Source organism: Furipterus horrens, unplaced genomic scaffold (assembly GCF_987537825.1).
Source record: "Furipterus horrens unplaced genomic scaffold, mFurHor1.1.pri manual_scaffold_2, whole genome shotgun sequence".
Lineage (NCBI taxonomy): Eukaryota > Metazoa > Chordata > Mammalia > Chiroptera > Furipteridae > Furipterus > Furipterus horrens.
In genome coordinates, this window is record NW_028327172.1 from 74463024 (window position 1) to 74486806 (window position 23783).

Genomic DNA, 23783 nt, shown 5'->3' on the forward strand with positions numbered 1-23783 from the left:
GTTGTTAAAGTTACGTAGGTTTGAGTGTAGAATAAATGTAAGGTTCCTACTTCGTGGGGGGGTGGGGGTGGGGCGGGGGGGAAGGGGTCCAGAACGTAATACCTGCGATAAGTAAGGGAATAATGTAACTATAAATCTGGGATGATTGGCATAGAATATATGAAGATGTAATTTATATGAACTTACCAGCAAAAAGGAGGGGGAAGAGAATGGAGTTATATAGGAGCAAATTTTATTCATTTTATTGGTTGGCTGGTTGACTGAATTTATTTGGGTGACCTTGCTTAATAAATTATGTAGGTTTCAGGTGTACAATTCTATAATGCATCATCTGTAAATTATATTGTGAGTTCACCAGCCTAAGTCATGTCTCCCTCCATCACATGAAATTATTATATAATATTGAAATTAAGTTGTTTCTAATCCAGGAAAGGTTATTTAACTCAAATATAAAACATACAAAGATAACAATGAATTAAAATGGTAAATCGGAAATATTTAAAACAGGCAGTAATAAAAGAGCAGGACAGACATTAGGTATATAGCACACTTTATTAGTAATTACATTACACAGTAATAGGATTAAATGTTTAATCAAAAGGTAGTGATTCAGAGAACAAATAAAATACATAATTCAATTATATGCTTTCAATAGACAAGTTTTAGAGTGGAAAATCGCAACAGGTTGAAAATAAAAAGATGGGGGAAAAAACAAAACACCTGGACAGCAACTAATTGAGAACTGGACAGGATATATTATATAAAAGTAGGCATTAACATAAACGTTGTTACTAGAGACAAAGAAAATGATAAAAGTTTTAATCAGTCAAAAATACCAGAATTACAAGCAAATGTGCACCAACGAGAGGCCCTGAAAACAGAAATTAACAGAAGTACAGGGAGAAAAAAACTATTCAACAATAAAGTTATAACCTTCAATATCCCCCTCTGAATAATACACAACTAGAGAGAAGATCAAGAAAGAAATGGAAGACCTGGACACTATAAACTAGCTAGATCTAAAAGACATTTATAATACACTTCACTCAACAACAGAAGAATACATATTCTTCTCAGGCGCACATAAACAAATTTCAAGATAAACTATTATTAGGACAGAAAACAAGTCTGAAACAATTTATAAAGAGAGAAATCATACAGGATATACTATCTAATTACAGTGAAATGAAATTAATAAGAACTGTAGAAAATTTACAAATACATGGAAATCAAACAACTTTCCTAAATAACCAAAGGGTAGAAGAATCACAAGAAAAATGGAAAGAGTTTTGAGATAAATGAAAACAAAAACACATCATCCCAAACTAAAATATATGGGCTACAGCTAAAGCAGTGCTTAGTGGTATATTTACAGTTGTAAATATTTGTTATAAAAAGATGAAAACATCTAATCAACAACATATCCGACCACTAATAGAAACTAGTAAAACAGTATACTAAATTCAAAGAAGGAAATGGAAATAATAGTTATTAGAGAAAAAAAATGAAATGGAGAAGAGAAAAATCGATGAAACCAAAAGTTAGTCCTCTGAAAAGATAAACAAAAAAGACATATTTAGCTAGACTAACCAAAGAAATAAAAAAAGAGGACTTAAGTTACTAAAATCAGAAAATGAAAGGAGACAATACTATTGACCTTACAGAAATAAATCAAATTATAAAGGAATACGATGAATAGTTCTATGTCAACAATTTAGTGAGTCTAGGTGGAGTGGATAATTTCTAGAAAGACACAAAGTAGCTAAACTGAGTCAAGAAGAAATAGAAAATTTGAACAGAGCTATAACAAGTAGATTGAACTATAATAAAGAAACTTCACAAAGAGAGGTCTAGGATAAAATGGCCTCATCGGTAAATTCTATTAAAAATTAAAAAAGAATCAAACCAATCTTTCACAAACTCTTTAAAAAAAGATTATTTTCCTTTTCATTCTCTAACGCTAATAATAATCTGATACTAAAACCAGACAAAGACATCACAAGAACATTACACATATCACTAATGAAAAAGTTACATGATTTTCAATAAAATTCTAGAAAACTAAATCCAGTAACATTTTAAATTATTTTTACATTCAATATCAGTTTTTATTAGTTTCAGGTGTATAGCATAGTAGACAATCATATACTTACAACGTGGTTCCCTTGATATTTCCAGTACCCAACTGGCAACACAAAGTTATTACAATATTATTAAAAAGTATATTTCCTAATGCTGTACATCTCCATGACTGTTTTATAACTACCAACCTTTACTTCTCAGTACCTTCAGTTTCCATCCAGTCCCCCAACAGCCCTCCCCTCTCAAAATCATCAATCTGTCCTCTGTATCTATCAGTTTGTTTTGTTTGCTCATTTATATTGTTCTTTAAATTGCACATATAAATAAAATTTTAAGGTGTTTCTTTCTGTGACTGACTTATTTCACTTAGCGTAATATCCTTTAGGTCCATGCCTGCTGTCATAAATGGTTAAGATATTTTTATGTCCATTTGTTATTCATATTTTTGATGTTTTTTCTTTCTTTTTAAAGAAGACTCTAACATTTTTTGTAATACTAGTTTGGTGGTGATGAATTTCTTTAGCTTTTTCTTGTCTGTGAAGCTCTTTACCTGTCCTTTGATTCTAAATGATAGCTTTGCTGGGTAGCATAAACTTGGTTGTTAAGTCCTTGTTTTTCATCACTTTGAGTATTTTGTGCCAGTCCCTTCTGGCCTGCAAAGTTCCTGTTGAGAAATCGGCTGACAGTCTTATGGGAGCTTCCTCATAGATAACTAATTGTTTTTCTCTTGCTGCCTTTAAGAGTCTTTCCTTCGTCTTTAACCTTTGATGTCTTAATTATGGTGTGTCTTGGTGTGGGCCTCTCTAGGTTCATCTTGTTGGGACTGCGTTTCCTGGACTTCTATGTCTATTTCCTTCACCAGGTCAGGGAAATTTCCTGTCATTATTTTTGTAAATAGGTTTCCGATTTCTTGCTCTACCTGTTCTCCTTCTGTCACCCCCATGATGCAAATGTTGGTACACCTGATATTGTTCCAGAGGCTTCTTACAATACTCTTATTTGGGGGGACTCTTTTTTCTATTTGCTGTTCCGATTGGGTGTTTTCTGCTTCCTTATATTCCAAAACCTTGATTTGATTTTCTGTTTCATCCAGTCCACTATTGATTCTCTATAATTTATTCTTCATTTCAGTTAATGTATCCTTTATTTCTGACTGGTTATTTTTCTCTGTGGTTTCCATGTCCTTTCTTATGCTGTTGAAATTCTAAGTTTGTTGAGCACCCTTATAACCATTGTCTTTAAACTCTGTATCTGGTAATTTGCTAGCCTCATTTATTTCCTTCTCTGGAGATTTCTCCTGATCTTTCATTTGACTACTGTTTCTTCATCTCATTTTGGCTGCTTCTTAGTGCTTGCTTCTATGAATTAGATAGAGCTGCTACATATCCTGGACTTGGTTCAGTGGCCTTATGTAGTAGGTGTCTTGTAGAGCCCAGTGACATAGCCTTCCCAGTCACCCATGCTGGTGGCTCCGGGGTGCCCACAGGGTGGGCTGTGTGCACTCTCCTGTTGTACTTGAGCCTTGGTTGCTGTTGGAATGTCATTAGGAGAGACTAACTCCCATGCCAATCAGCTGTGAGGACAAGCTGTGACTACAGAGGAGTAGTTGCTATGCAGGTGTCAACTCTTTAGAGCAGGACTTGCTTCAGTGGGGCTTTGGTGCCCATTGAATCCGCACCTTGAATGTGTAGCTTGTGGAGGTGATAGGGTGGTAATCTGGTGTGGTCTGCAGTTCTCTACCAGGTGCACTGGCTCTGGAGTCTCCTGGGAGGTGCAAGATCAGCCATGGCCTGTGCCTTGCCTGGGGCCACTCAGCAGGAACTACAGAGCAATGTGCTGATGGCTGCTACCCTTGCTGGGCTTGGAAATGCCCAGGGGAGGGCAAGCTACCAACAAAGGCCTGATGCTGCTAGTACTAGGCCTGGGGCCACTTAGCAAGAAGTTCTGGGTATGCAGAGGCCAGACACTGCTTCAGATATTTTAGGGAAGTTCGAAGCATGAGGCAAGAGAGGTCATTTATATGGAAAAGCCACTGAAATGGCTTGGGTAGGCCCACAACTTGATTGAAGTAGGATTTCAGGGAATCACCAGGGCAGAGCAAATAGTGCTAGTGAGGTTGATGGAGACTCAGATACGACATCTGCCAGTACGCTCTGTGGGAAAGGGCTCAGCAAAGGAACAAGGGCCTTTGCCACACTTCTGTCTGGGAGAAAGCTACCCCTCCAGCCTTGACCCTGAAACCAGGCAACTGAGTTCCTTCCTGTTATGTCCCTGGTCCCTTCCAAGCTGTTGCCCCATTGCTGGAGCTCAGAGAGAGTTAAGTCTTCGTAAGTCCACGGACAGGGTCTTGAAGAGGAACACTTGGGACTCCAGCAGTCCTTCTGTCTCACTCTGCTACAATCCCCGCTGGTGTTCACAGACTGAAGCTATGGGGATTGCCTTTGCCAGCATGGGAACCGTGGGCTAGGGGGTTCTAATGTGGGCTTGGGACCCCTTGCTCCTTATGGGGACAGCTGAGATATCCTTTCCAATTTTTAACCACCATGCACAAGTATGAGGCCAGCCTGTTCATGTGTCTGCTCCTCCTACCTTTTTCTTCTTTATATCTTTAGTTGTAGGCCTTCTGTTCAGCTATATTTCAGGTGGTTATGAATAATGTTCTATAATTTTGATGTGGTTGTAGGAGGTTCCAAATACTGTTTATCTATGCCACCATCTTGTCTGAAGTTTCAGCTAAATACAGTAACATTTAAAAGTGAACATACACCATGACCATATGTGATTTTGCCATAAATGCAAGGATGGTTCAATAAAACAAACAAAAATCAATGAACGCACTATATTAATAAAAGTAAAAACACATTATTATCTCTGCAGTTGCAAAAAAGCCTGACAAACTCCAAAACTGTTTCATGATTAAAAATGTTTTTAACTGAGTAAAGGCATGCCTAAAATCTAATAGCAACATCATACTTAAGAGTGAAAGACTCAAAGCTTTCCCCATAGAATCAAGGGCAAGAGAAGGATGTATGTTCTTGCCACTTTTATACAACAATGAACTGAATTTTCTAGCCTGTTAATTACGCTCCTAAAGTTGATCTACATACTCAACACAATCCCTGCCAAAATCTACCTTTGTGCCCTGGCTGGGTGGCTCAGCTGGTTAGAGCATTGCCCTGTGCACCAAGAAGTTACAGGTTCAATCCCAGGTCAGGGCACATACCTACATTGTGGGTTCGATTCCCAGTCAAGACATGTTTGCAAGGCAATCAATCAATGTTTCTAACATCAATATTTTTTCTCTCTTTCTCCCTTTGCTCTGTAAAATCAATAAACATACTTTCGAGTGAGGATTAAAGATTTTTTTAAAAATCTACCTTTTGTGCAGGAATTAACAAAACAATCCTAAAATATACACGGGAAGATCATGGACCCAGAGTAACCAAAACAGTCTTGAAAATGAAAAAGTTGAAGAAGTCATATTTACTCATTCTAAAACATACTCAGCTGAAGTAATTAAGGAAATGTGTTACTGGCATGACAACAGACATAAATCAATGGAAGAGAATTAACAGTCCAGACATTAACGGTCAATTGATTTTCAATGAGTACCAAGTAAGTTAAATGTGGGAAAAGAATAATAAGATTTTTCAACAGCTGGTGCTAGGACAACTGGATAGCCACATGAAAAAGAAAGGAATGAAGTTGAACCCTTACCTCACACAGAATACAAAAGTGAACATGAAATTAATGTGAGTTAAAACTATAATAGTCTTAGGAAAAAAGACAGGTGTAAATCCTTATTTTTAACATGATTAGGCAATGGCTTTAGATATGATATCTAAAGAACAAGCAAACAAGGAATAAGGTAGTCATAGAAAGATAAATACCACATACTTTCACTCATATGTGGAATCTAATGAACAAACTAAACTAACAAGGAAAAGAAACAAACTCATGGATAGCAAGCAGGATGACAGCTATTGTTGAGGGAGTTAAGGAGGTAGGCAGAACAAGGAAAAAGGAAAAAGGACTCATGGACATGAACAACTGTGGTGATTGCAGCAGGGAGGGGAGTATTAGAGGGCTAAATGGCAAGAGAAAAATACAATAAAAAAAAGAAATAATTATATTTCTTTATATTATATTATATTTCATTATATTAGCACAGGCTGTCGATTCATTTAATAATAATAATAATAAAAAAAAGAACAAGGAAAAAATAGGAAATTAAAAACTTTTGTGCTTCCAAGGATACTAAGAAGAAATTAAGACAACAGTAAACAAAATGCAAGAAAATATTTGCAAATCGTATATCTGAGTCTAGAATCCAGAATATATAAAGAACTCTTTGACTTCCGGCCAAGATGGAGGCCTAGACTGACACACTCCGGCTCCCTCCACAACTAAGAAGGAATACAACTACCGCAAAACCATAAATAACCAGAAAGTAAATGGAAGTACAACATACAAAGTTATAAAGAAGTGGTGCTCCTCCGGACAGGTAGGAGGGGCGTAGCCAAGGAGAAGAGTTCAAGCTGTGTTGTCTGCGGCAGCAGCAGTGATGGAGGCAGAACAGCGGTAAGCACAGACACCCATATTTAGGGGGAGGCAAGAAGCGCCTGGGGAGCACCCTGGCTGCACACCAGACCCATCAGCTTATGATTCTAAAGTCGGGGAAGGCAGACCTTCATTGCCTTGGACTGTGAGGCCCGGAGAGGGTGGGGACGGAGGAGGAAGCTCCTGGTCTCTCAGTAGAGAGTGAACGGCAGGAATCCATCTTGCACCCCAACTCCCACAAAAAATGCCACAGAGTGGTGAGACAGGACGCCCGGTCGTGACAAGTGCATGGGGCTCTGCCCCTTACAGCGTAGGAGGTGTGACAGTCCTGCCCAGGAAGCAAAGGTAAACATAAAACAGGATGGCACAGATCATGATAGAGAGCCCGTTGACGCAGCTGACCAGCCAGCAATTATATAATCTAATGAAGCAGCAGATAGGAAATCTTTCTGAGGCTCAGTTCAGAGCTTTGCTTATAAAAATGCTTACAGACCTAACAGCAAATCTTAAACAAGATGGGGAAGGAATGAAGGCTAGTCCTGCTGAAATGAACAAAAACACATATGAAACTAGTGGTGAGGGCAAGAAAACCAGGAATCAAATCAACAAATCGAACATAGGGAAGGAACAAACAGTCAACCAGTGCAGAAAGAGGAAACGAGAAGTGAGGAAAATGAGGAGAGGCTCAGAAACTTATCGGACAGCTATAAGCCGCCAACATCCGAATTATAGGGCTGCCAGAAGATGAAGAAGATGAACTAGAAATTGAAAAATTATGTGAAAAGATAATGAAGCAGAACCTCCCTAACTTGGGGAAGGAAACAGACTTACAGGTCCAGGAAGCACAGAGAGTTCCAAAAACACTGGACCCAGGGAGAACCATACCAAGACACATTATAATCAAAATGTCAAAAATTAAGGATAAAGAGAGAATCTTAAAAGCAGCAAGAGAGAAGAAGAGAATTACATACAAAGGGTTCCCAATAAGACTCTCAGCTAATTTCTCAAAAGAAACTCTGCAGGCAAGAAGGGACCGGCTAGATATATTCAAAGTAATGAAAAGCAAAAACCTACAACACGATTACTCTATCCAGCAAAGCTGTCATTCAGAATAGAAGGGCAAGGAAAGTGCTTCCAGAACAAAGTAAAACTGAAGGAATTCATTAGATCCAAACCACTATTATATGAGATGTTAAAGGGACTTGTTTAGGAGAAGGAGGATCAAAACTATAAACATTAAAATGAAAACTGCATCACAGGAACCAACAGAAGCTAGGGAATCGAAACAAAGGCAAACTAAATAGGCAACGAGAGTGGAAAAAGAACAATAGGTATGGGGAACATATTGGGGGGAGGTCAGCAGGGAGGTGGAAGGGGGAAATGGAGGGAAATGGTACAGTAATTAAGAAGCATAGTAGGAGGGAGTGGAGTAGACAGGAAGATGTTGAGAAGAACTATATGCACAACCAACGGACATGGACTAAGGGGGGGACAACTTGAGGAAGGGGGGGTCACTGGGTGGAGGGGAACAAAGAGGAAAGAAATTGGGACAACTGTAATAGCATAAACAATAAAGCACATTAAAAATAAAATAAAAATAAGTTAATTTGAAAAAAAAAAGAACTCTCACAAGAACATACTAAAAAATGAATTAAAGATATGAATAGACGTTTCTCCAGAAAAGACTTACAAACAACTTATAATCACATGAAAAGAGGCTCAACTTTATTAATCATTAGGTAAATGGAAAATCAAAACCACGATGAGATATAACCACTTCTTACTCATTAGGATCGCTGGATTTAAAAGACTGACAATAGTAAGCACAGATGCTCCCTGACTTACATGAGGTTATCTCCTGATAAACTCATAGTAATTTGAAAATGTCATAAGCTGAAAATGCATTTAATATACCTAACCTATCAACTTCATAATTAGCTCAGTCTACCTTAAATATGCTCAGAAAACTTTACATTAGTCTACAGACAGGCAATTATCTTGAGTTTCATCTCAAGAGTAACTGCCTTCCTTTCTCAAAAGAAGCTGGAGGTACAGATGGGTGTTTCGTGGAGGTGATGGGATTTTAAAATACAAACACAATATCCAAAATAAGATGGCAACATTGTACTTATTGGTTGTTTACCCTTGTGATCATGTTGTTGACTAGGAGCTGCAGTTCATGCTGCTGCAGAGCATCACAAGAGAGTACAGTACGGCATATTGCAAGTCAGGGAAAAGATCAATATTTAAAATACCATCATAAAGTGGAAAAATCATAAATCGAACCATCATAAGTTTAGGACTGTTTCTAATGTGAAAATGTGAAGTATCTGGAAACCTTATGTACTGTCAGTGGGATGATAAAAACAGTAAAACCATTTTGGAAAAACACTTGGCATATTCTTTAAAGTATTAAACATAGAATTACCATATGACCTAGCAAGTTCACTCTTAGTTTTATATCTATAAGCATTAAAATCATAGGTCCAAACAAAACTTTGTACACGAATGTTCACAGTAGTATTTTTCCTGACAGTCAACAAGTGGAAACCACAAGTGTCCATCAGTAAATGGAAAAAGAAAATGTGACATATCCATAAAAGGGAATATTATTCAGGCTTAAAGGAATTGACTATGTATACTTGTTAAAACATGGATGAATCTTGAAAACATTGTTAAGTTCAAGAAGTCAGACATAAGCTCTGACCGGTGTAGTTCCGTGGTTGGGCATCATTCTGCAAACTGAAAGGTCTCTCTGGTTGGGGGGATGTGAGAGGCAGCCTACCAATGTTTCTCTCCCTTTCTCTCTAAAAATAAATAAGTAAAATCTTTTTAAAAAGCTAGACACAAAGTCCACATATTGTATAATGCTATTTACATAAAATGTCCAGAATAGGAAAATCCATAGAGATAGAAAGTAGATTAATGGTTGCCAGAGGATGGGTAAAAGGGATAATTGAGTGTGACTGTTAACAGGCATGGTCTGTTGGAGTGATGGAAATGTCCTACAATTAAGATAGTGTTGATGGCTGCAAAAATTTGGGAATACACTAAAACGAATAAGTTTTACACTTTGTGGTATGTGATTTATATTTCAGTGAGAAAATATAATACTAATTTATTAACAGATCATGAGGTTCTACTTGTTTTGCACCCTGATTTCCTCTCTAGCCTTATGTCTAGTTATTCCATGTCTCCCAGCCAGACTGGTCTTTCAATTCTGCAAAAAAAAAAAAAAAAAAAAAAAAGAAAGAAAAAAGGTTTATTTCAAGGCCACTGTATACTATTTTACTTTGCTTGGGCAGCCTTATTTTTTCCTATTGTCGCTAATTTCTACTCATTTTTCAGATCTAGTGTAACTATCACTTTTCTCAGAGAATATTTTTTTTCCAATCCTCTCATTATGTACCATACTCCTATTACCAGATAACAGATTCCCTTACTGGGTTGGCCAAAAAGTCTGTTTAGTTTTTTCCATAAAGTAAAAGACACACTATTCACCAGTAACTTCATTGATTTGGATATTTTGAATGTGTTGGCTACCTCCTGCTACTGGGTTCTAGTGGGTATAAGCCAGGGGTGCTGCTAAACATCCTCCACATGCATAAGACAGCCCACAGCAAAGAATTATTTGGCCAAAACGTCAACAGTACCAAGAAACTTCACAAACCACTTTTGAAATGTTCTATCAGTCACAGCACCTTTTCCACACACTGCACAACTCTTTGTTTTTTTTGCATTTCAGTTGCGTTATCTTTCTTGAAATAATAAAGCATAATATGCTGAAAATATTGCTTATTTTCTTCCATCTTCGATATTAAAATGAGTTATTCAACGACCTGCCATACTAAAGCAATTGTTCCTAAGGTCTATTCCAACTTTAAAATTATAAGGTTCCACTCTTTTCACCTGAAACTGTATATAACTAACCAGATACTACAATTCAAAAAACTAATAAGTGGGCCTACAAAGTCACTATATATAAATGTTATAAAAAGGAAAGGGCAAGGAAATTGTCACCCCATTTTAGGAAATGTGCTAGCTGGAATGTCAGAACCACCTTAACACTTTCTACTTACAGTTAATGAATCAGTTTTCCAACTTCTTGCTAACTAATGCTATAGAAAGAAACATATATATAACACACCAATGGCTCTGTCCTTTGTAATATAGGAAAACATTTAGAAACCAAAAGTAACACCCTGGCTGGTGTCTCAGTTAGCTGGAGTGTCATCCTGTGCCCCAAAAGGTTGTGGGTTTGATCCCCAGTTGAGACATGTATGGGAGGCAACCTATTGATGTTTCTCTCTCAGATTGATGTTTTCCTCTCTCCCTTCCTTTCTCTAAAATCAATAAACATATCCATGACTGAGTATTAAAAACTTTTTTAAATCTCAGATACTACTACTTCAATACCCCTATCATTGAAAATGTGAAATCACCTCAGATGGGAAAGATCAAGGTTCCTTTTTTCTTTTTCACAAACAACTCAATTATAAAACCCTATAAAACTATAGCCAGCTGAAAATAAATAATTTTTAAGATGGTTGGCTTTCTGACAGTTACATTATTTGGAACAAGTCAGATGCTACTAGGATTTCACGGATATAGAAATGTAAAATATGTACAAACTACAAGAATCATCCTGGAATCAGGGTAGTTGGAGATTTTTATGTTGCTTCAAGATTTAAATTGAAAACCCCAAATAAAGTTTCTTTTCATGGTGGAGAGTTTCCAAAGTACTAATCACCTCAGATGTTTTCATAACCACTTAGGAGTTCTAACAGGTAGTGGTATGAAATCTAATTCCTTAAAATAGATTTGATTTTCTCTAGACCAAGCATTCTCAGAAAGAATGACATAGCCCCAAGGCATTCAAAATTGGTACTGGGAAGAGTGGAACAAAGAAAATATCATTCTTTAATGCATAAATTACAGGTATACATACATTATATAAGCAGTATATCTTTGACATTGACATTTCACATGGGAGGGACAATTAGAAAAAGATTTCTAAAAGTATTCCTTTAGGGTGCAATAATGAAATAAAGGTTCAGAACACTGCCCTAGATGAAATGTAGTGATATGCAGTTAAATCTTCTCAGAAAATATGGTCATTTGTGCTAGAATAAGCTGGGAAAGGAATCACGACACATCGTATAGTTTATGATTTATCATAAAACGTTATACTTTTGTATAGCATACACTTGAGAAAAGGCTCCGTTAAAAGGCTAGATTACTTCTATAACAAGTGTTTGTTCTCCACTTTGGGCAATCTAGAGTTCCCATTTTAGATTAGACTTGATGTGTTTTGTCCCAGAAGTTCTAAGATGATGTGGTATAGTAAAAGTTAACCACATTCATATTCATTTATCACTTTATATATATATGTATATATATATATATATAGTTAACCAGTTATTTGCCTACAAAAAGCTTATCATCATTAAGGACCTCACTGTAACCAATTCTCAACTACAATAATAGGGGAAGTTTAGGTACAAATTATACTAAATTTCAAATGTCACAATGAAAATACAAACAAGATCAATTATCTTTTATTACAACGATACAAATAATTATCTTCAACTAAAATTAGTTATTAATTATTGTTTCTCCTTTTTCTAAAAGTAATTTTAGAATAAAATAACTGTACCTTTTGTGTAAACTTAGTGGCCAAGATGTTCAAATAAGAAAGTAAGCCTACATTTCCTTTTTTCTTTACACAATACTGTCTTCTGCCTGTTTTTCAGTGGAAGTATTAATGAGTAACAGAATAGATTGAGAGAGAGACAGAACTGAAAAAGAAAGGGAAAGATAAAATTCTAAATATTATCAAGGGTGTTCAAATTTTCAAATTTTAGGAAATGGGATCTTAAGAGTCTGGCCTCTTTTCCTGTTTATAGAGAGGTAAAGATTAAAAAAGAGGTGACTGATGAAGAAAGTAAGGGACAGAAAATTCTCCTACCTGAAAATATCTCCTTCATATATCCTAAAAAATGTATATAATTCATGGGAAGGCTTAACTTATTATGTCTTATATTACTATATCCACAAATAGCAAAGTCTGTGTTAATAAACAAGTTATGGTTAATCAGGACCCCAATATACACAAATATAAAGGCAGTAAGATATAAGGACTTACTGTATTTCATGGGATGATAGGGGCTAGACAAAGTATTATCAGATTTAGGGAAAATTATGCAACATTTTAAGGAAGAGGTAAGTCTTGAAGGATGGCTAGGGAGTCCCAAAGAAGCTGATGGAAAACATATGAAGAACACCTTTGGGGAACATGCCCAGGTTGGATGAAGCACAATGTATATGACAGACAATAGGTGAAGATACAACTGAAAAGACAGAATAAGTAAGAATCATAAAAAGTTGCAAATGCTAGCAATGACAATATTATTATAATAACAGTATGAATATACATAATCTGATTGACTGGTATTAAGTAGATAAAGTAAAATGTCATGATCACAATTATACAGTACTTCTGTAAATAAGAACTAAATATCTGTAATGTCTTCGTGATATAATTGAATAGGAAGAGTAGCTCTTGACCTTTTGGGAGGTGTGCCAGTCCAGGTTCTGTTTGTCTTTGAATCTATTCTTCCTTCTTCTCCTGCTCTGCACTGTGTGACAGGAAATCTGACCCCACACAGGCAATGTTTCCTAGGCTCCATGTCACCTGGCTATTGGCTGAGTTTAATAAATGGGAAGCACTGGTGTTTAGATTGAAAGGCGGTTGGAAGCCACACTTTTTCCCCTCCCACTCTCAGTCTGCCTTGGTAGAATCTCCTCTACGACTATTGCTCCCTTACCAAATCTACCTTCCATTTTCCACACAGTAAACCCAGTCTCTGGGTTGCCTCATCTCTCCTGGTCTTATCTTGTCCTATCTCAATGGCTTCCAGCTGTTGCTGCTACATTCTGATTTAGCTCACCTAAGCTGCTCTTCTTAGCTTTTTCATCACCAGTGTAACCAATTCCCTCACTTAATCCCTTTATGTTAAATACTCATATTGGTTTCAATTTTCCTAAATGGATGCTGACTCTTACAGAAAGGAACAATCCTATTTAGGAATCTAAAAGACTCTACCTGCACATAAACCTTTACAGATAGTTTTAGGGGATCCCAGAACCACTGAAGCCTGCCCATTAATCCCAGATTAAAAATACTGAATATAAAAGAAAAGACAATTTCTAGAAAAAGATTCTAGAAGGGGATAAGATTATTACAGAACAATGTGAATGTAAATAAGGCCACAGATCTGTACACTCAGAAATCGCTAAAATGGTTAAATTTTGCATGTTAAAAAAAAAAAAAGGTAAGTAAACACTCAGCTACAATAAAACATGGTAAGTGTATAATAGAAATAATGTACAATTCCGTGGGAACATTTAAGAAAGTACTAACTATACCTGCTGGAAGAGGTTTCAGAGATTATATCTGACCTGAACTGTGAATGTAAGAATACTAGGAAGACAAGGAGAAAAGCACTGGAGGCAGAGGGAACAGAATATAAAGGAAAAATTGGTTAAACTGCAAGTAGTTTGGTATGCCTGCTGCAGAGGGCAGATGTTAAAAAGTTGAGATGAAGCAAGACAATTCCACAGAGCACGCTGGATGACATACTGATAAAAACCAAACTGGTATCCAGAGGCAATAAACAACACTGATATATTTTGGCCTGTGAAGTACTTCAAGAAATTCCAGCAAGGCAACAGCTGGCTATAGCTGAGTAGCAAGGGCTATTCAAGTGTAGTGAGGTGTAAAAGTCAGTGCAGTATGTTGAAGAACAAAAAGTAGGGTAAGGAAATAGAGCAATTAAGTAGAATTTATTGTTCTTTGAATAAATTTGACTTGTGAAAAGGTGACAGAGCATTAAATAAAATGTAAGGTGAGGTGTAGGAAAGTGTTTATAGTGTGTGTGTGTGTGTGTGTGTGTGTGTGGCTAAAAATCCTAATTATGTGAACTCTATGAGGAGAACTTCTCTATTAGCATTTGGCACTGTCTAGAACATACCAGACATCCAAAGATTTGCTGAAAGAACATTACGAAGAAAAGGGGGCAGCAAGAGAAGGACTGAAGATGGGGAGTACTTACAAGAGAAGAACCATGAATTAATAATAGTAAATATTTTAAGACACTAAGTTTTGTAATTGTAGATCTTTATGTGATATGATCTTCAAGACATATAATGCTAAAGAGCAGTGAGTGTGGGGAGACTTCTTATATATATTTTTTGTACAACTTGAAATTTTTGGTAAGTGCATAATTGTTTCAACTTTAAGAATATGAGGTGTAGTGCTAATGCTTTAGGCAGATTTTGCTTTGTAACAGTAAAAAAAATGAAATGAAAGGCTATCTGAGAAGCAATGACAAAAATCCAAAAGAGAAGGGAAGTTACATTGCTAAGACATGTGGCAATCAAAATGGAATGTGAACGGTTAGTTTCTATGCACTGAAAAAAAGTAGAAAGCAGAACAGTTGGCTTGTACAGAATAAAGACTCACAAGTTGGTATGAATTATTCCAGTTAAAACCATATTGCTTTTGTAAGACCAGTGGTCCTTACCTTGAGAGTGATTTTGCCTTCTAGAGAACACACTGGCAACATTTTCTGTCACAACTGGGTGGGAGTTGGAAGTGGAATGCTAAAGGATAGAGGCCGGTGATGCTGCTGAACACACCAGTGCACAGGACAGTGCCCATAAGTAATTAACTGGCCCAAAACATTAACAGTGCCGAGTGTGAGAAATCCTGTTGAACACTGTGGTTACTTAAGTGCATATGGATTAACAAACTGCCAAAACTCAAAAATTCTTAAGCAAACACTGCACAGAGGAAAAAATTCAAGTAGGTCAATGTTATCATAAATACTGTGAAAGTCTGCTTTGGACTGGTTTACATGTAAGCCTAATATAATAATTACAAGATACCTTTTTCTCAAAGATATAGACACAGATTTAGGTTAACTACTCAATTCTGATAAAGTAGGCAAAAGATGAGCCAAACATTAACAAAATATTAGTTTAAACTTAAGCCATTAACTCAGCTCTCCAAAAACGTATGACAGAACCACTACCCTTTAATATTTCCTGCAAAATGTATCTATCAAGAGCCTGTGCACAAACAACATTTCTTTGGACAGGGCTCGGTATTTTAAAAAGAAACAAAACAAATGGGTTTTCCTTACAATAAAACAATGGTAGTAATAATTGCAGACACTATGGGAAGTTTCATCAGAGATGTTTACCATATACTTTCAGGGATACTGCATATGATGTCTGTAAATCATTTGCTCGAATTTTGAGTTGTATGTGGCTCTCGCTCCCAACAGTACAGTCCTTATTCTTTCAGGGTACAAACAACAGCAAAATCTGTTCCCACACAGACAATACACCTTGACAACTGGCCCAAGGAACTAAGTCTCCACAAATGAAGAAAAAATTAACCAGGACTAGTAAAGAGAAAGATCATTTCCCATGTGAAGTTTCCTGCTTATAAAAAATAAACAACGAAAAAACCCACGCAAACAAAAACCCAACCAAACAAAAAACTAGAATTGCTTTTTAAAAATTTTCAACTGCTATTTCAAAACTCTACACTGGACTTTTTGCGGTGGGTGGAGAGAGAAGCACACACCATTCGCCCCAAATTCGTAGTTCTAAAAGCGAGTTATCAAGGGTTTCAGGAAGGTCTTTCCACAAAGCTGGGTGCCTAGGAAGTCCTCATTTTTCCTATTTTAGCCCCAGCCTTCACAAGGGAAAGTGTACGCAAGGCTGAGAAACACGCAGCCCGTCTGTCACGTAGACAACTCTCCTTCAAAGGTCCCAATTAAGGGTGCAGGCCTGACTTGCCGTCCAAACGCGGGCCTCAAGTGTCCCACGTAAGCTTCTCCTCAGCGCTCCCCCAGCCACGCAGCCTCTGAAGAGAAGAGCATCCACACACAAAGAGGCTTAACTGCCCGAGCCTCCGGCTGAAGAACAGTCACCGCCAGGCTGAAGTTGTCGGCGGGGAGGCAAAACCCCAAAGCTTCCCCACCCTGGGAAAACCTTTGGCCCCAAAGGTCCTTCCGCCCAGCTTAGCTGGTCCAATATTCCTCCCTCCCGCATCCGAGCTTACCCAATACCAGCCGGGCTACGTCCGAAGGTAACAACATAATCGAAACCGCAGGAAGAACAGCAATAAGAAACAAGGTTCTGGTGGAAGCCAACACAGCAGCAGCCACTGCGCCGCATCTCCCGGTTCCACTGGCGGCACTGAACCCGCGGCAATTTGTCCCGCCTCTTTCGCTTCATGCCAGCCAATCGCTTCCGCGGAGGAAAGAAAGGCGCCGAAATGAAACCCGCCTCCTTTCTCCTTGAAACTGTCGTCATTTCCTCCCCCATATTTTGAGGGGTAAGGTTGAAGGGGCGGAAGAGGTGGGGTAGAAGCCCAGGGAGTCGGAGCCAAAGGGCAGCAAAACGCAGGGGCGCATGCCATTGGTGAGCAAGGCGCAGGCGCGTGGCCTTAGGCCTGCCCAATGTTTTGGGGGAGTGAGGCCTTGGAGCGGAGCTCCGGAGACGCTGACGCGCATGGGCAGACGGTGCCGGGCGCCGCTCAGCCTTACTTCTTCCTGCGGAGACTGGCACTGCGAGGTCACGCTGGGTTTGAACCGGAAGCGGGAATAGTGCGTGCATAGCGTGCTGGAACCGTCTGCGGCCGCGGGCTACGGTGAGTAGAACGGCGATTTGGGCTGCAGCCACCGTTCCCTGAAGAGATTGCACCTTGGCTGTCGGAGTCCAGCGGTAGGGACACGGAAGCCTGCACCTGGGGAATTCAGTCGTTTCCGACCCCTTCGGCTCCAGTCTCCAGACACCCAATCTCAGGACTCACCCAGAGCGGCCCTTATCTCTACACCTCATCTTTTCCAGGCATCCTGTTCTCTCCCGCCCTCGCCGAGCCCCTAGCTAATTTAGCCACGAACCTTATTCTAAAGGCCCTGAACTGAGCCTTCTTGCGCGTCCAGATTTAACTAGATGACTTGACTGATACCTTTCCCCACCCCGCTCATAATGTTTTAGTCAGCATCTGTTGAAGTTTAAACTACAGTCGCGCGGACTCTGGAATCACTCTGCAGGAGTTAAAAATGTGGCCATCTGTGTGACTTCGGTATACTCTCTTCCTTGGGATGATCCTTTTCTGTGGTGGGCATTCAAGAGCGTTCACTGCTGTTTTTTGCCAGTCACAGACTAAGTAAAAAGAATTAAAATTCAGGATGATAATGTGATAAGAAGAGTACTGTGATAGTAGAGGGGTCAATGAGGTTTTGTGGGAAAAGCCCCGGACAATCAATTCGGTTTGTGCAGAGACCTCGCGGTGTTAAATTGCCCTAGAGGATGGTAGGAGCTTTCTGCAGAGAAAACAAAACGCATGTAGAGGCACAAAGTGTAGAAGTTCCCTGAAGCTCAAAAGTGAGGTCTGGTATTGAATGAAATAAATTTGGGCATTTTCAACATGTCGAAGTCATAGGAGTGGATGAGATCACACTGGGAGAACATAGAGTGAGAAGTAAGGAGACAAGGATGTTCTTTCAGCTTTGGGTGGAAGAAGAAGCATCAAGCTTAGGAAACGGAAAGGAAGTGAATAGTGATAACTCCTAATGATAATTCATTAAGCATGTGCTATGTTCCGTGCACTGTTAAACATGTACATTAATCCTTACAGTACTTTGTGCCAGTATTATTTTTCATTTTATTATTGAGAAAACTAAGGTTGAGAGAGATTAGCTAACTTGTCCAAGATTATACAACTTGTAAATAGCAGCATCAGTACAATCTTGAGTACAAAGCCGACACCCTTACCACTGGGAAAGAGTGGCATGCCAAGGGCAGAATTCTATCCAGAAAGATGGGATTTGGCATCGTTGTCAAATTCTGCAAAGGGATCACCATTGAATTTACTAATTTAGAGGCTGTTACTTAAAAAGTATGTATCATTTAATTGGATGTTGGGAGCGAAACCTAGATCGTTCTGAGCGCATTAGTTGAATTCAGCTTTAACTAGTGACACTGTTACTGTAGCCGACTACTCTAGTTCTTTTTGTTTTCTTTTAGTTCTTCGAACATATCGTGCTTTTCCATCTTGGGACCCTTAGGCTATGCTGTCTCCTTCCCTAAAATGTGCTCTAGCTCTTTCTATGGTTGGCACCAGTTCATTCAGATCTTGGCTTTATTGTAACCTGTGAGATGTATTCCCTAACAATTTATCAAAAAGGATCCTTTCTATTATTATGTATTTGTTTCATGTATCATAGTTTGGAATTATGCATTTATTTATCAGTGTACTTGTTTACTGTCACTCTCTCCCACTAGTTATGACTCCACAAACAGAGGATTTGTGTCTATTTGGTTCATTATAAGTCTAGACCCCCCCAACCCCCAACATAGTACCTTGAACACAGAAGTTGCCCAGTAAATACTGTTGCATGTTTCAATGAATGAACATCTCCTGTTTATGTAGGTAGTACTGAAAAGTTTGTTTTCTTTTTTTTTTTTTTTTCATCTTGTTCAATCATGTTCACTTTATTATTGATAAAATTTCTTTTTCTTTTTTTTTAATGTTTTTTATTGATTATATTGTTACAACAGTTCCAATTTTCTCCCCCTTGTTCCCCTCCCACCAGCACCCCCCTCCCCCAGCAATCCCCCCAAGTTCATACCCCTGGTTCGTAAAAATTAACTATCCCCCCCCTCTCAAATATTAGGACCCTTTGTAATCTTGTAAAGGACAATGGGCGAAGGTCTCAAGCTCCTCTAGCTCCTTCAAGCTGGACATGGTCGTCGTCCTACCTACCCTTGGGTCCAGAAAACCCTAATAAGAGTGGGGGTGTGGAGGGGAGGGTGGCCTTCCCACATGGGGAAGGATCGTGCAGACTCCAGGTCAGTTGGCTGCCTCCGGTCAACGGCGTGCTTGGTTCAACAGGCTGGTGTCCTTGTTGTGTTTCAGTCATTCCTCCCCGAGTTTGTTCCTCCTGGATTGTCTCCTTAACAGGAGCGAGCTGAGAACACTGTTCCTACTCCGCGGCCATCTTCACTTTTCTTGGAAAAGTTTGTTTTCTTGAAAGTAATCAATCTTTGAGAAATGGACGGCGAGAAAAACAAGTTCAGAAAAAGCCACAGCTTAAAAAAGTTTAGAGTTGCCTCTTCCTGGAAGTGTCACATGTTTAGTAAACATGCATTTTTTTTTCACATTACAAATAACATCTTTAGTATATTTAGAAATAAAGGTGCCTACTTTTATGGTTCTTTGAATATTGCTAAGGTGTTTTATTTTCCTTATTGATTCAATCAAGAGGACTTTAAGATTGAGCTAAAAGGGGGAAGAGTGCTTGATAAAACTATAAGGGATGGAAAATAAAAATGACAGTCCTGTAAAGAAGTGTACAATCAAATGAAAAAGACTATCAAGTAAATAACATCTTGTTACCCACAGCAGAGTAAAGGAGATTGTAATAGAGATAAAGGGGTCAGAATACAACCAATGAATACAAGTGGAGAAGAGAATTAGAACTATTTGTCAGTGAAATAGGTAGTCTTATTAGGTAGTTTGCTTTTATTCTGAGTGTTTAAAGAAAGGACAATAACTTCAGAAGGGATTTCTTCCTTTGTATGAAGATGGGGCAGGATCTCTCATTTCCTCCCACTTTTAAGATTCTTTGAGATTAAACATGGGGAGAGAAACATACATAGTATATATAGATGGATGGGAAAAAGACTTTTCCTATTTTTCCTCTTGAAATATATGTATGTGTAGATATCACAGACATAAATGTGTATTTTTCTCTTTATTAACATTGTATAACAGAAACAATGCTTCTTTATAAAAAGGCTCAGAAATACTAAAATGCTTTTCTTATGTAAGATCTTTTTAAAGATTACCAAAGGAAGATTTGATTATATCAGAAAATCTAAATGGAGGAGGGCTACTGCAGTGGCATTAAAGTACAGTGGAATATAATTGACCTTTGACATTTGTAAGGGATATCATTATAGCATATAATTTACTTTTAAAATAAGAATATCACTTCTGTTTTTATGTATTAAATGAGACCCATAAAGCCAGTTAGGATGGAAGTGGTAGGCAAGGCTTAATAGCCCTGATAGCCTCCTGCATATCAATTCTAAAGCATAAGCAATTTAAGCTTTTGACTGAGCTATATAAATCATTATGTAGAAGAAAAGGTGCTTTTTTAAAAAATTTTATTTGTTTATTTTTAGAGAGATGGGAAAGGAGAAAGAGAGGGAGAGAAACATCACCGTGTGGTTGCCTCTCACTTGCGCCCCCAACTGGGGACCTGACATGCAACCTAGTCATGTGCCCTGCCTGGGAATCGAACCAGCGACACTTGGCTTGCAGGCTGACGCTCAATCCACTGAGCCACAGCAGCCAGGGGAAAGGGTGCTTTTAAGTACTTAAGATGGTCCCTGTTAAATCCTTAAGTGCTATTTTCCTTATTCTTTGCCTGGTTGTCTTCTGTTCATTTCAGTGTTTCAGTTTAAATGTCATGTTTCGTAGAAGAGGTCCCAGAACAATAAAGTAGAATTACATTTTTCTATCTTGCTACTGCACACAGTACCCATTTACATGTTGAAGCTTTGTTGTCATATATACTAAGAAAACCTCACTTAAGTATGGAAATGTTAAGAAAAACCATCATGCCTTTGACACAATATGCCTCTAGTTGTACAGTTAGATCTAACTATATATTATTAACCACAGTCTGATAATTTTATATATGTATTGTTTTTACAGACAAATGTATTTTCTGAAACTGAACCATGAGTCTAGCACTCGATGATCTGCTTATTTGCTGCCGTCAACTAGGACATGATAAAGCTACGGAACGAAGGGTAGTAAATTACTTTTAATCTTTCCTTGAAATCAGTGTGTGATTAATAACAACCCATCATTATGTTCTTTTTTCATTTTCAGAAAGAAGTTGAAAACTTTAAGCGTCTGATTCGGAATCCTGAAACCATTCAATATTTAGATAGACATTCAGATTCCAAACAAGGGAAATACTTGAATTGGGATGCTGTTTTTAGGTATTCCATTCTAATTTTTTTTTTTTACTGTATTTTTTTTCATTTTTATTTCTGTTGTGATTTTTTTTGGTGTGTATTTAGGTCTTATTTATCTTTGTCTCCTATATAACATTTTGCCTTGCATATGAAGTTGGCACTTACTAAAAGATGTTTATATAATAGACAAAGTTAATTTTAAATAGTTTGTTTAATAAAATGTCTTAGGCAAATTTCCACTTCAGATTAGAGAGAATTCCTTTCATAACAGTTAGTTCATAAGACTTAATTTTAAATTAGAGAATAAAGTTAAGTTATAACAAGTGCTTTATTACTACTTTGACATCTTTTTTTCTTTTTAATTCTCAGCAATGAATATACTTACTGATTATATAATATATATTATATAACATTGCTATATTGCCTCCCGTTCACTCCCTGACTGGGGATCAAACCCCCAACTTTTTGTGTGTCTGTGTGTCTATGGGACGATGCTCCAAACAACTGAGCCACCTGTGCAGGGCCTGATATCTTTAAATATTGCTTTAAGTAACTGCCAGATACTAAATTATAATACAAAAATAAAAGGAATTTTAGAGTAATTCTATATGAATGAAGTTTAAAAAAATTCAGGTATTGAAAAGATACAGTTGGTTGTTGGATTGGTGTGACAAACAGAATTGATGCATTTTTTTTACCTTAAGACAGTTTTCAACTATTAAGTCCATTTATAGCTAGAAATATATTGTAAGTCTTAGGAAAGATGAATAAAATATTCAAGTAGAAAACTTGAAATATTTGTAGTCAAGAGGAAGTATGACTATTTACTTGTTTTTTGGTCTTTAGAACAGATAGTCTATTTTATTTTTATCTCTTATTTGGTACCAGATTGACTATTAAGATTTCAGTGTGGATAACATGAAAAATGCATGCCATTTTTTTGGTTACATAAGTTTATTTCATATATCACAAATATAGTTATTGTCTAAATGTGAATATTCTTTTGCATGAACTCATCAGGTGGGCCAAATATGCACCTGTCACTACCAAGTAATCATGAATATTTTATAGGAAGGCTTTATTTAAATGCTAGAAACATTTCCAGATGCCTAAGAAAGAGAGAGGTCATGCACAGAATAACAAGAATAGGTGACAGAGAATTGAGAGCCCCTAATAGTACCACAAACTTTTAATGATAAAATGAGAAAGCAGGTAGTGAAGCAATACGAAATCATGGAAGTTACAGATTAAAGAGTTTTGCAGACCAGACTCTAAATTGGTATTGTAGGGGCTTAGGCCTCGAATGAGAAATTTGTTTCATTTTTTTGTAATTGAAGCACCATGGTTTAAAAGATGCTCTCTATGATGGCACGAAGGGCTTTTTGAAACTATTATAGTAAGTTAAGCATTTTGTGAGTTTCTTAAATTCCATTTTGTTTTCATGAAGATTTTTACAGAAATATATTCAGAAAGAAACAGAATGTCTGAAAACAGCAAGATCAAATGTGTCTGCCTCAACACAAGCCACCAGGCAAAAAAAAATGCAAGAAATCAGTAGCTTGGTCAAATACTTCATCAAATGTGCAAATAAAAGTAAGTGCTATGTTATTTATTATAAATAATTTGCTTAACAGTTAATTGTCTCATGAGTTGGGTCTAAATATGATGACATCAAAGTTAAGTGCTAACTTCAATATCTAGTACATAAACCAATTTTTAATATTTAGGTAAAGATATTTGGAGGAATTTATGTAAGCATGGAATGATATAATCTTCAGGTTAAAAGGATTAAAATTATTACTTCAACACCTGCTCTCCTTGGACTGCCTATTTATGTCCTTAGCACTTAGATAGCTGTATGGTTAAACATTTTTTGAGGCTTTCTTTACTATCTTTGAATAGCATAATAGTAGTGAAAACTTGTCTACTTTTGTACCTGTTTCTGCTGTCTGAAATAATATAGAAAAATTCTAATCATTTTTTTCTTTAAGATCTATGAAGTCCGTCATTATATTTCCCTTACGTCCCCTTTTCTGTGCTAAACAGACCTTCTTCTACTTCCTTCA

General features: G+C 37.5%; 2 protein-coding genes across 2 annotated transcripts in view; one reads left to right on the forward strand and one right to left on the reverse strand.

The window, feature by feature from the left end:
- NPAT (nuclear protein, coactivator of histone transcription) overlaps positions 1-16911 on the reverse strand; it is a 60153-nt gene extending 43242 nt beyond the window's left edge. Inside the window, exon 1 of the mRNA XM_090265886.1 lies at positions 16778-16911. Coding sequence (XP_090122012.1) covers positions 16778-16814 — 37 coding nt within the window. The 5' untranslated portion in view covers positions 16815-16911. The remainder of the gene's footprint in view (positions 1-16777) is intronic.
- A 246-nt stretch (positions 16912-17157) lies between these two features.
- The window catches only part of ATM (ATM serine/threonine kinase), a 173680-nt gene continuing 167054 nt past the window's right edge, over positions 17158-23783 (forward strand). The window contains exons 1-4 of the mRNA XM_090265885.1: positions 17158-17368; positions 21449-21546; positions 21629-21741; positions 23165-23310. Coding sequence (XP_090122011.1) covers positions 21475-21546; positions 21629-21741; positions 23165-23310 — 331 coding nt within the window. The 5' untranslated portion in view covers positions 17158-17368; positions 21449-21474. The remainder of the gene's footprint in view (positions 17369-21448; positions 21547-21628; positions 21742-23164; positions 23311-23783) is intronic.